Below are 13,923 nucleotides of genomic sequence, written 5' to 3' on the forward strand. Positions count from 1 at the left end.
GTTGTGTATGATTTGCCGTTGGGAAAATAAGACGTGGAAAATGGGCTGGAGCAAATAACGGAGAGATGCGAGGGGAGTAATTTGAGAGTAATTTAGACTAGAGCACCTAGCAGCTGCACTCAAGTTATCTTGGGCCTTTCCAGCCTTCAAGCAAGAACCAATACAGTTGATGATGATGCACCGTCTGATACTCCCAAAAACACACACAACCTTGGGCTCACGGTGAGCAAGCTTGATAATACTGCCGCAGCCAAATACTTGGCAAAGTCAAATGCTCCAGAGTACAGGAATGGGCAACATAAAATGACAGATTATTTTTTGGTATCTATATCAATAAAAAAAAAAAGCATCATATATTGGAATTATAGTTCTTACAATAAAATGTCAAGATTTGGTGCAATTCTATCAATCATGTTGACATGACAATAACATAAATATATATATTTTTTTATAACATACACAGACAGGTATTGAACACTGTTTTAGAATCGGTATCAAATTTGACATTAGATGCGAGATCAGTATCAATACATTTGCAATGAGCATTCCCTACCCCTGCCAAGACTTGTGCAACCACACAGCAGTGGAAATGAAAACCAGCCATTAGCCAAACACTGGTGAATGTAGGCTATGCCTGACAAGTTTATCTACCTTGCCAGCCAAAATGATGATTTATCTCTCATTTCTTTTTTGATGCTCGAAGCAATAGTTGTGATTGGGGGATCAAGAAAAGAAAGTGGGGCTTGAGATAGGCCAATTCGGTCTTTGCTCAATTAATCATTTGAAGGCTCTCTTCTGAAAATAAACTGGGCTGCCAAAAGCCACAAAGGCCTGTAGATTTAAAAGGAGTTCGCTTCCCATCCCAAGCCACCGAGGCCAGTGGATTGGAAGGAGTTTGCTTCCCATCCCCATCACTCACTTGCATGAGCTTCCTCAGTTCGCTTCCCATCCCATTCCCATCACTCACCTGCATGAGCTTCCTCGACAGTTCGTTGGTGAGAAATTCCTCTTCCTTCTCATAGTTGACAGCTAGGGTCTCCTTCTCCTTCTGTAGGGCTTGGATCTTCTTGAACAAGGTGTTACTGATGAACTCCTCCTCTTGCTCAGCTCTTGCTTGCTGCAAGGTAAAACAGACACAAACTCATTTGAACCCATTTGTTAGATTGGACCGGCGAGTCTGGCGATACAAAATGTTGGGACAGTAGCATCATCCCGTTTCCAAAATGTTTCCAATAAAACGCTTCAGAGCATAAAAAGGCACACACATGCACGCACACACTACCAACATGCATCAGTTGCACCCATGCTGCATGGGCACACACACATCAGCAAACCAAACATCTGCTGCAGTGAGGTCTGCCAGCTGAAGAGGAAGCACTATTTCCCTCATATGACTCAATAGATATTGCAGGAGCCTGGGTGAGACAGTGGAGAAGTGAAACAGTATGTGTGGAGATTCTAAAGAGGAGTGCAAGGACAAACACGACAGCAGGTGTCATCATGATGCACTTACGTCCTTGTCAGTAACATTCTCCAAATTATCCACCCAACGTTCACTCACTAACAACACCAAGGCCGAATCCTCTTTTGCAAGCTTGGAGAATTTTGTCACTTGTTCAAGCACAATGAGAAGGACAATAGAAACCAAATAGCTAGCTAAGCCTCATGCATGCAAGCACAGAGGGGGGGGGGGACAGAGAGTGTGTGCAGGGTGGCTGACTTGCCAAAATCAAAGTCTGTCCCGATGAATTGAAAATGGGGGACCCTGATGTAAACAAGACGAAAGTCTTTCTCTGGTCTGCATCCCCTTGACAATTGTGTGTATTGAGCTGTACTGTACCCATTCTGCAATCTGTTAAAGTTTTCAATCAATCAATCCGTTAGCTAGCGAGCTAAGTTAGGCCTCTACATGTCTCCCACCCCTTCTTCAAGGAGTCGGTTACACCTTTTTTTTGTAACTGAGACTGATGGATCAAGCATGAGAGCATGATATGACGCATTCGTATATATGATATGACTGCTGTGTAGCTAAGCAATTTAGTTCAACGTTGATTGACACTTACACGTTAAAGTTGTGGACATGTATTATGTCGGTGACAGTGTGTGTGATTTAATGTCATTCAACAACATAGCAGCTAACGTGCATCAAGCAAAGTTGTGCTGCTGACCAGGTAACAGAACACCGTTAAACCTGACGTTATATAGCTTGCAAGCTAATCTTAGCTAACACTAAAAAAAACAAAAACAAAGCAGAGCTAATAGCTAGCTGGCTATTTAGCTTCGCCAGCTGTCAAATATAGCAAACGTTAAGCTAAGCTAGCCAGGGTTAGCTTTACTGGCTAATTTAGCTTAACTTGCTAACAAGCTAGCTAGCTAGACAGTTTAGCTAGAGACAATTCTCACCGTATATGTATTCAAATATGGTATGGTTATTATAACGCAACATATACAAACTAGTTAACGCTAGCAAAGTACTTTTTTTTTTAGCAAAACAAAATAATCTCCCCCAAAGTAGCGTGTAGCTAGCTAGCTCCACTCACAATGGTGACGCTGGCTTTGCGGAGGTTCTGGTTCTCCTCCTGCAGGGCTTTGCACTTGAGTTTGAACGTCTCCAGCTCGATCTTAAGAACCTTGTTCTCCTGCTGTAACGAGGCCAGGCGGTTCGTCAACTCCTCCAGGCGAAACTGCGAGATGACTATGTTCGGTTTGCCCGGGTTTGAGTCGGACGATAACAACATCGGGGTGGCCGCAGAGCTGCTGCTCCCGCCGGCCCCGTCGGTGTCGCTCTCGCTCGCACTGTCCGCCATGGCTGTAGTGCGAAGACGGTGTGTGTGTGGAGGGGAGGAGGAGGAGGAGACGGCAGCTGCAGTGTCGGTTTGAGGAGCAGCGGCACCACGAAACATTAGGAACCGAGCAAATGAGTTGACCTTGCTTGCTCACGCGTGTTGAAATAGCGACACCTTGTGGTAGGTAGGTAGGTATTTATTTTTAGACAACAAAACATATACAGATCATTGATTGATTGATTGAAAACTTTATTAACAGATTGCAGAATGGGTACAGTACAGCTCAATACATACAATTGTTAAGGGGATGCAGACCAGAGAAAGACTTTCGTCTTGTTTACATCAGGGTCCCCCATTTTCACTTCATAATTCTGATGTCATTACATCACAATATTATTTGCTTTTGTCAAGGATAGGAACGAAAAAGCCAATGACTTATTTACATCGTTGTCCCTGGAAGTCAAGGATGCTTGATACATACACATACAACTCATTACAGAAAATCATTCACAATTATTACATTTGATAGCAATAATGGCACAATCATTAATTAATACAAACATGCGCATTTGTTGAGACATGTTAAACTAGCCTTGAGTCTGTGTGTCTCAGAGCACCCCGAGGGCTATTGCTGTGGTTCGTTAAAATATTATTCCTGTGATTTTGAGATAAAAAAAAAAAAATACATTTTCATCCGCAGCCATTTAATTTACGTTGGATAATGTATTCTCCATGAAAGAGTAACTATGCCACTCCAACAAATAAATAAATAAATGCATATGTAGCAGCCTGAAAATATTGTCTATTATTCAGAACTGCTGACTTGTGTTTTATATCCCCTTTGTACACAAAGACATCATTGATATTCCCACGAGCAATGATGTGAGTTTCTCTTCCTTCTATCGGCGGGAGTATGGACCATAGATATCTATATATATCTATGGTATGGACCATACACAGTATCGCTGGACCATATTCAACATCCTCCCCTGTGTGACTAGTAGGCGGGACCAGCAGGGGGCGGTGTCAGGCAGAGAGTGTCGGAGAGAGATGGGACGAGATATATGGAGGCGGAAGGCTGAAGGAGATCCTCTTCGGCAGTGAACTTGACCACGAACAGTCGCAACGGGCGTGGGCTCTGGGAGAGCCCTGTTGCAGAAGTTATGTTGGAGGGCCCCGTGGGATAGCGACGGGTGATAGGAAGTACTTGCTAGTTGACGTGATATCCTCGAAGTACCAGCGATAGTGTGTGAGCAAACGGTACAGAACAAAGCACTAACATTAGCGGGTTATAGTAGTTACTGTGTGCGGTATAATTAGCGTGCGGCTAATGGCATATCTGAGTCCTTAGTAGTCGGGTTATAGTAGTTACAGTGTGACGGTATAGAGTGCGAGCCCAGATACGCGCGTGAACCTACAACCAGTCTGCTCCGGCTGCCTGCAATCAGTCTGCCCCGGTTACCTGCGACCAGATCTGCACCTGGCTGCCTGCAGCCTACGGGAGTTCGCCCCGTCCAGCAGAGGTCGTCATCGCCCAGCACACGCTCTCAGCCGGCGCTGCCTCTCTGCTCCAGCTCCGCCTGCTAGTATCCTCACCGAGAGCGTTCGACGCCATCTTGCATTCCGGACGACAGTGGCGTGGCGAGGCGGCCATTTCGGATGAGTACAAATGGGCATTGATGCTCCCGAGCTATTATACAGTATACAGTGTGGTGCAGCCTGCGGGCGAAGTTAACGTTGCTACTACCGTTCAATAGGGGAACCCCAAACAGTATATGCCGGCATTAAGATAGGACTTTTGTTGGTATTTTGTGGGCCCACCCTTTTGCTTTCTTTTTATTTCCTTTGAGTGTGATACCGTGTTGATGTTTAATAATATTTTTCCCATCTAGTTAACCCTTTCACTGTGGTGAAGTTACAGACCTGGTGTATTATAAATAAAGCCTAGAGAGGTATTACTCTTGCCGTATAATTAAAGCCTTTTGAGGTATTATACAGAGTGAAGACCCAGACGTGGGCGATGAGTCAAACACATTGAAGTATATTATCCCTGACAGTAACCCAGGGGTGGGTGTATAATATACGTGTTCATGAGATATGGAGTTACAAGCAGCACTATAGTGGGACTTCAGTCCAATTGGTCACTTCTATTAAATCATTGTAGCGAACCAGAATAAGTAACATTAAAGAAGTAGATGGGAGATTGGTGTGTGTGTCTATCCATGAGCCGTTGGACAATCCTTTTGGTGTGGGTAACGTTAACCTAATTAACCCCTTCCTATTCCACCTTTTCATTGTAAGGTTTCTAGGGTCATTGAGGGAGGGTACTGCTTGCGGGGGGAACTCAGGGTATTTATTTACAATTCAGTCACTAGGTGTGGGAGGGTTTAAGGAGCAACTGGGGGAAGTGGGGAACGTGTTGGGGAGTACTGCTGACCGCCCTGCTGCAGGGGAGGAAGACCAGAGTACCAGACCAGGTTGGTAAACCCCGGGCCCCATCCATTCACACTACCAGCCTCCAGTCTATGCCCCAGGCCCAAAGACGAGGGTGCAGTCAGACGGAGCTCTACTGTGTCCAGCTACCTCGTGACTACCAACAACCGTTCCCACGAAGCAGGGATAATCCACCCTGCTACACATAAATAAATAAATTAAATAAATAAAATCACAAATGCCTAATTCTTGAGGGATGGAGAGAGAGAGGTGCATTGAACTGGCCAAGAAAATAAAATAATTGATCAGACTCCATTGAAAAAGGGTAGGCTATATCATTCATGTAGATAATTTAAACATGGAAACACAGGAAATACAAATGATGGTGCTGCTCTGTTTCAATCTATGCAACACCTTATATAGCGGCACGGTAGTGTAGTGGTTACCACTGTCGCCTCACAGCAAGAAGGTCCAGGGTTCGATTCCCGCTTGGGGACCAGGTTTCCATGATGCCAGGTACCCAGGTGGGGTATCTCCCAGGCCTTTCTGTGTGGAGTTTGCATGTTCTCCCCGTGCTTGCAAGGGTTTCCCCCCGATAAGATAAACCCAATGGAAAAACATGCACAACAACAGATCGCTAACGCTGTGGCGTCCTTGACGAAGACGGGCAGGAGCACTTGGATTGGTCCCCGGGGCACGGCTCACGTTGACGCCCTATCTGCTCCCGGCTGCCCATGGGGGGAAGGACGACGGGATGGGTTAGGTGCAGAGACTCAATCGCATCGGCGACTGAGAAAAGACAATGCATGTGTGTGTGTATGTGTATCCTGGTGTGTGTGCCGCTCCAATTGCATGTCCAGTTATATATCATACTGGTCATCGCGTCTCGCTCTTTGCCATTATGAGATAACTCTTATCTCCTAGCACCTACTGTGCTCATGAACAAACAATTTGCACTCATGCACGTGACCAGGCCACGCCCCGGGCCCTACTATATGACACCGGACATGGTCACACTCTACCTTCCTCTTTTTTTGTTTCCAACATGGACGCTGCAGTGCACTACATGAACTAGTTGTTATGAAATGCAGAGAGAAATTACACAATGTTGGGTTTTCGCCGGAGGTTCACCAGCCCCTGGAATCTTCTCGGCACATCCTAACAGCGCATCGGGCCTGTCCTGGGGTTTCCTCGTCTTGTGACAGCGGATCGAGGGATGTTGCGCGGCGGCTAGCTGTCGGGCTAGGTCGCGCACAGGTAGGGCCTGCGCTGCCAGGCATTAATGCTAGCATTTGTGATACTGCTCGTTGTCCCGTGAGACAGCCGAGTTGTGTATTGGCGCGAGGGGCAGGATATTTGGGAAAACATGGTCGTCATGACTCTGTTTTGGGTGTTTTCCCAACTATCCTAGTGCGCACGGCTAATGCTAATGCTACAATGCTGGGTCTCCGTTCTTGTTCCCCGCCGAGGGCTATCTTTACTAAAAGGTCTTCCCTCCTCTTAACCATTCATGCTGACGGTCAATCGGTGTCTAATGTTGGGGGTTTAGCGGGGGCTTGTTTACCTTTTTCATGGGTGGATGGGCTGAGGCCTAGGGCTGGTGTGCTTTTTGTGAATCTATGAATTGTGTGCGGGACTGGTGTTTTTCTCTGGTCTGCATCCCCTTAACATTTGTGTGTATGGGCTAGCCCATTCTGCAGTGTGTTAGTGGAGTTTTCGTTCATTTATTCATTTACCCCTTCATGGGTGCACACCACAGTGGAGGTTGCTGCATTCCTACTAGTGAGGCAGTGCTTCACTAGTAGTAGTCTTTTGTCTGCAGCCACCACTGGTGCTCCGTGCTTGTGAAGCAGGTAGCATCAGTCCTTTGCCTCTGACATGGTGGAACGGTGTCCCGGCCCCACGGTATAGAATTAGCAGCGTCTGGCAACATTGTTCAAATTGCTGTTTTTTCTGTCAAAAATGGTGTCGGGTGGTGGGGTCTTAGGGCCACCCGACGTCAGAACATCACGCAAGGTTTTGAGGTTATTCGCTTTTGACCTAGCCGCAAGCTATAACCGCAGCGGCTGTGGCGAGGCCCCCAACCAGCGGCCATGTTTCCCCCGCCTGAGGTACCCTGGACCCCGACAGAAAGGGCCGGTTTGATATGGGGGAAGCTGACATCACACTGGGTGACAAAAGCTCCCCCATTGAACAGCTGGACATGCAAGGCGTGAGTTCCCCACACTGCCCGATAGGGTGGGTTCCTACACACCGTAGCCCTGCAGTGATATTACTACCACCCAAATCACGCGCGCCTGCCTGACCACCGCCGGTCTTCCTTGGCGGCCGAGGGATCGGCTACATTAGATGAGCACGCCCTAAAAAAACGTTGCCGTCTAGCTGTGTCTAGCTCGCTCTCCGGTCACTCCCCCCCCCAACACCAGCGGGATACGGGCTGTGATTTGTTCCCTTTGGCTGCGGGCCGCGTGCTTTCAGTGAAGCACGAGCAGCCCCACGTTTTCGCTTCTCATGGGGACAGGGGCTGACACCCAGTTGCTGGCTAGGCCTGGGTCTGTCCGTGAGAATGCTGTGCTGTCAAGCGGCTCCCATGCCACACGTTCTGCGTCTGTGTTTGGTGAGCCTGGTGCTGTGTCTGTCAACGACGAAGGTTGTCAGCGGGGGGAACTCGAGGCCCAGGGCCCCAGCCCCGCCCTCGCCAGGCCGGGTATCACGTTAGTGCCTCCCACGGCCGGAAGACCGGCGGTGGTCAGGCAGGCGCGCGTGATTTGGGTGGTAGTAATATCACTGCAGGGCTATGGTGTGTAGGAACCCACCCTATCGGGCAGTGTGGGGAACTCACGCCTTGCATGTCCAGCTGTTCAATGGGGGAGCTTTTGTCACCCAGTGTGATGTCAGCTTCCCCCATATCAAACCGGCCCTTTCTGTCGGGGTCCCCCCTTGGGTGCGATTGCCTCGTTGGTAGTGTCAGGGTGCGATATCCCAGCTCCATGAGACGCCCTGCTCGCGCGGTTGGCGAGTCCAGGGTTGGCAACGCACAGTGGGTGGGACCGGGCCGCCTATCTACGGTTCCCGGCGGACCAGCGCCAAGTGGCGGCGGGTGCGCTTGGGATTATCATCACATATGGCAGTGCCATATGTTGAGGTGGATGGAGAGAACGCTGAGGCGGGGACTTGTGTTTGCACAATCCCACCCGTTTTTAGGTTTGGTACAGACCCTATTGTCAGGGTCAACAGCAGTGACAGCTCTGGCCGATGAGATCCAATCTCTGTGGGCGAAGCAAGCCATCGTCGTGGTCCCAAAGGAGGACGCAATGCGTGGCGTTTCCTCCCGGTATTCTCTGGTGCCCGAGAAATCGGGGGGGGGGGGGGGGGGGTGTCAGACCCATACTGGACCTGTCCCATGGAAGGTTCAGAATGTTGACCGTCTCCCACCTGTTAGACGCTGTCAGGTGGGGGCCTGGTTCACCTCCATAGACCTGTAGGATGCGTATTCGCATCCCGATCTTCCATCCTAGGGCTTACCTACGCTTCCTTTGCAGGGCTTAGTGTACGGGTACCAGAGGCTGCCGTTCGGCTACTCTCTGGCTCCCCGCATCTTCACCAAGTGCGTGAAGACCGCGCTGGGGCCTCTGCATCGTCGGGGGTTACGAATTCTGCCCTGGACGACGTTCTGGTCCTTGGCCGGTCAGGGTAGATCGCCAGGTCTCATACCAGGCAGGTGGGGTCTCACCAGCCTGGGTTTTGCTGTAGACTGGAAGTAGAGTTCTCCTCTTCCCAGTCAACGGGTCGTCTTCTGGGGAGGGTCTGGTGCCCTCACCTGCGGGGTCCCCGTGGGCAGCAGGCTGTCACACGTCACGGTCTTCACCGACGCCTCCCTCATGGGATGGGGGGGGGGACGTGTCGGGCCAACGCAGTAGGGGGCAGCTGCCATGCTGCCCGGTCTGCGCTACATTCAATGTGTTGGAATTGAAGGCAGTCCTTCTGGTCCTCAAACGGCTCGACCACCTGGTTGTGGGCAAGCATGTTTTGGTCAGGACGGACAACACGTGTATTGTCAGACAGGGTGGAGTGCGCTCCCCCCATCTGCACCGGGCGGCAGTCGGGCTCTGGCTACAGGCGTTCTCCATCTGCTCTGTCTGAGGGCTCTCCACATCCCCGGCAGGGTGAATGTGGGTGCAGGTGTGATGTCGCGGGGCGGTCCTCACTCTGACGAGTGGGGATTACGTCCAGACATAGTCGGGCAGGTCTGGGACCGATTCCGTGGCCGTCTGGGATTCTGTACGCATTCCCCCCCTTACACCTGATAGCTCAGCTGTTTGGGCGGGTACGTCGGGAGCGCGGGACTTGGTCCTGGTCGCGCCGGGCCGGGGCTCGGCTGTGTGGTCCCCGGCCCTGATTCAGCTCTTGGTGGCCCCGCCATGGCCTGTTCCGTGGTCACCGGGGGCCCTCTCTCAGGCACGCGGAACTCTGTTCTGCCTCCTGTTCTGGGGCAGCCTCTAGGCTTGGCTGCTGACAGTGTGAATCTGGTGGGGATGCGTCTTGACTATTCTGTTGCTAACGCTATCTGGTACGCGCACGCTCCGTCCTCTACCGCGGCTTACGCTGGGGAGTGGCGTATGGTCGAGTGTGGGGGCGGAACATTGTTCAGCCACCCTCTCGTGGAACATTCCTGCTTGGCGCTCTGCGTCTCAAGCCTGTGGAATGTTCTCTGTCTCCGAGTGGGTCCTCCAACTGGTCCTGGGCCGGTTGTCGGAGGCCCTGTTTGAGCCTCTTGAGCAGGCGCCATTGGATCTGCTGTCTTGAAGACCACGTTCTTTTTGGCCATCACCTTCGCTAAACTCGTGGGTGAGCTGTGTGCTCTCTCGGTGCGGCCTGAGTGCCTGTCTATTCGGCCGATAGCGGTGCGGCTCTGAGGCCTAATCCAGTCTTCGTGCCAAAGAATATCCGGAGCTCTTTCACTCCAGGGATATTGTGGTTCAGGCGTTCGTCCGCCTCCTCATGCTAGTGAGTTGGAGGCGGGCCTTCACCTGTCGTGTCCTGTCCGTCCCACTGGGGGTTTACCTCAGGACTCGGGCTCTCAGGGCTTCCGTTCAACTGTTTGTTTGTTACGGTGGCCCTTGCGCGGGTGAGGCGCTGTCCAAGCAGCACCTGTCACATTGGTTGTGCGGGGGCGTTGCTTTTTGCTGCACGTTGGCTGGACAGGTCCCCCCTCGGGCTGCTGCCCTGTTAGGAGGAGCCTCGGTGGAGGACATCTGTGCTGCGGGCTCCTGGTCCTCCCCGGGTCCCTTCGTTAAGTTTCCCCTCGTGGACATGACTGGGGGTTTTGTCTCCCAGGCGGTTCTGAGGTCTGGGACCTCCCCTGCGTCCCGACAGTTGGTGGGCTAGCAGGGGTGTGTAGGTGTGTGCCACGGGGTGATGTGTCACACGTGGTCTCGCCTGTGCTGTGCGTTTTTCAGGGGTCTCTGGTTCCCCCTTTTTCGCACTTTGGTGGAGTTGACTGCCTCCCCCCTTTCGTTAGGATGGGCGGGTGGACGGGACTCCCCTCCTCCCTGGTAGTGGGGCTTACGGGCCCTCAGGGGGTACACTTGTCGGGTCACGCGTCCGCTCTGTCCCATATCTCATAATGGCAAAGAGCGAGACGCGATGACCAGTATGATATATAACGAAAGGTTATCCTATAACCTAGTTATATGAATACTGGCAGAGCGTCTCGCTCTTGGTGCCCTGAGGTCCCTTGGTTGGGTTTTCAATGTTGGAAACTTTTTTTCCCGAGGAAGGTAGAGTCCGGTGTCATATAGTAGGGCCCGGGGGTGTGGCCTGGTCACGTGCATGAGTGCAAATTGTTTGTTCATTAGCACAGTAGATGCTAGGAGATAAGAGTTCTCATAATGGCAAAGAGTGAGACGCTTTGCCAGTATTCATATAACTAGGTTATAGGATAACCTTTCGTTCGTTGCATGCCAAATAAAGACCCCTAAAGAGGTCCTGCATTATAGAATATAGACCAGGGGTTCCCAATAGGCGGCCATCAGGCCCACGAGGCATTTTGATTTCCCCGGCAAAGTTGTATTAATCAAACGCGTGGGGGAAATACTATGTACGTTTCTCCTATGACAATAGCAGACGCTTATTGTATCACAAACAGTACTGTATTTGCAAATCTGGTATGTCATAAATGTATAGATGTAGCAGTACTGTCTATCTGTATGTCGTGTATGTCATATATGTTATGATGAATTGAAAATGGGGGACCCTGATGTAAACAAGACAAAAGTCTTTCTCTGGTCTGCATCCCCTTAACAATTGTATGTATTGAGCTGTACTGTACCCATTCTGCAATCTGTTAATAAAGTTTTCAATCAATCAATCAAAGTAGTGCAGAGAACTTTTATTATGAAACAGGAAACACCAGGTTGAAAAAGCTCTCAGCTCTGAACTCGGTAGAATCTGCACCTGGCTCGCTGATAACAAACTATCATTACACCTGGGTAAAACGGAGTCCATTCTCTTTGGATCAAATAACAAACTCAGCAAGGCCAACGGCTTCTCTGTTACAGTGGGTGACAATATTGTCACAAGGAAAGATGAATTGACCTACCTGGGTTCCATCCTAGAGGCAAATCTTTCCTGTCAGAAAATGGCAACCAATGTTGTTACGTGTGGGGGGGAAACCCTTATGTTTGTGCCCTGATCAGGTGTTCCTAGTGTGATGTGTTATGTCTAGCTGTAGTTCCCTGTCCTGGTCTTGTAGTCCTTGTCGTTTCCCTCCCAGGTGTACCCATTTGTAATCAACCCAGGTGTGTCTCGTCTCGTCATTCCCTCATGTATAACTGTTCTGTCTTCCCCTGTGTCTGTTGCTGATCCTGTTTGTACAGCTTTGTGTTTTGTTTGCTATTATTTTATGTTACCCCTTTGATCTAAAAAAACATGGTAAATATTAATTAAATATCTTTTGTTGGTTACTTTGGCTACCGTCTCCTCATTATGTTACATTGACCAGACAACGAGCACTCCTTCAGTCAATGGTAACGTAATAAATGTAATAAAAAAAGTCAACCAACGAACAAGATTCTTGTATCGGATCTCCTCTCTGGTAAAGAAGAATACCCTGAAGACTCTAACAGGAGCACTCATTCAAGGGTACGGGATCATCCCTATGTTCCCCGGGTCCTATGTTCCCCCGGTTCTATGTTCCCCGCTTTGATTGATTAATAGATTGAACATTTTATAAATTTTTATTATTTTATTAATTATTAATGTCCGCCTTGTTTCGAACGGTTAAGCTTAGGCCCTCTTTCGAACTGGTTAAGGTTAGAGTTTGGAATCAGGGCTGGTGGTCTAAAATTTTCAATCAATCAATCAATCAAAGCGGGGAACATAGAACCCGGGGAACATAGGACCCAGGGAACATAGACATAGTACTGTATATCTGTATGTCTTGTATGTCATAAATGTCTTGATGAATTGAAAATGGGGGACCCTGATGTAAACACGACGAAAGTCTTTTTCTGGTCTGCATCCCCTTGAGCCGTACTGTATTGTACACATTCTGCAATATGTTAATAACGTTTTCAATCAATCAATCAATCAACCTCCACCAGTGCCTCCGCCTCGCCACAGATAATAATATCAGCTGAACTTTTGAAAACTCGCATTTGAGCGGAGATGCCATTTTTCGCATTGACACGCTCTGATTTCCATCCCATGGTTTCTGCTTGATCAGAATATTATAATTTTATTCTAAAAGAGCATTTAGGTTGTTAGACTTGTTTTTACGTTTTTTTCAAGGGTGTTTGAAATGTATGCTAATTGTTTGAATTGAATTGATTGAATACTTTTGAATTGAATACTTTATTTTGACACAAATCGTAGGACAAAAAAACATTTTAAAAGACAAGACAATAACAGTGTCAACAACGCTGGTCAAAAATGGATAAAACACAATAAAGCCAAGGCTTGTTTCCATTGTGGTCCATACATGGAACATAAAAAGGCACAGAAACACAAATGGACATGTACGTTACGTTATATTTCATACTGGGCTTCGCGTCTCGCTCTGCCTTTTGAACTACGTTCGTGTTCATGGTACCTAATGTACCTGCTGAAATAAACTTTTCATGCACCTTTACATCTACCATAGCCACGCCCACCTCCGGCTCCATATATGCGCCGGGGTAGTGGCCATACTACTTCCTTCCATAGTTTTTTCACGCGAAACGACTTGTTCATACGATACGCATCGACAGCAGTGAAGATTCGATTTAGATATTAGCAGAGATGAAAGGAAAGCAGAAAGAAAAGGATATTCCACGAAGTCCTTTTCAGGACTCCCCCAGCGCGTTCAGACTGAGAAGCGCTGGGTGTGTTCGCCACGCGTCACAGACTTTCTTCAGATCGGTGTCACCGCTCTGGAAGATTACTGGGGAGTGAGTGTCAACGTGCGGTGGTCGGTGGTCGAGCCGCCCCGCGCTCAGGTAAGCCTTGGCGCGATGACAGGCGGCATTGAGGCGGTCGCTGTCGCTCATCACACCGTCCAATTGGTAGGCATGAGCAGCGGACAGCCTGTATTATGTTCCCCTGCTCTGCGCGCTAGGGTTAATTACCCCTGCCCCGTGGGACGTATACGTGGAGGAGCGCAGACAACAAACAATGTTATTATTTGTCTTCCCCAGTATTATGGCGACTGCGGCCACAGCCAACG

At 49.2% G+C, this 13,923-nt stretch overlaps 1 protein-coding gene across 1 annotated transcript in view; it reads right to left on the reverse strand.

Annotated features, from left to right (window-relative positions):
* Positions 1–2,837, reverse strand: part of LOC311234184 (coiled-coil domain-containing protein 6-like) — a 73,154-nt gene extending 70,317 nt beyond the window's left edge. Inside the window, exons 1-2 of the mRNA XM_084321306.1 lie at positions 2,541–2,837; positions 968–1,117 (exon numbers count right to left, since the gene is read on the reverse strand). Coding sequence (XP_084177432.1) covers positions 968–1,117; positions 2,541–2,807 — 417 coding nt within the window. The 5' untranslated portion in view covers positions 2,808–2,837. The remainder of the gene's footprint in view (positions 1–967; positions 1,118–2,540) is intronic.
* Positions 2,838–13,923: the final 11,086 nt, after the last annotated feature.

Source organism: Notolepis coatsorum, assembly GCF_963971535.1.
Source record: "Notolepis coatsorum genome assembly, chromosome: 9".
Taxonomy (NCBI): Eukaryota; Metazoa; Chordata; class Actinopteri; order Aulopiformes; family Paralepididae; genus Notolepis; species Notolepis coatsorum.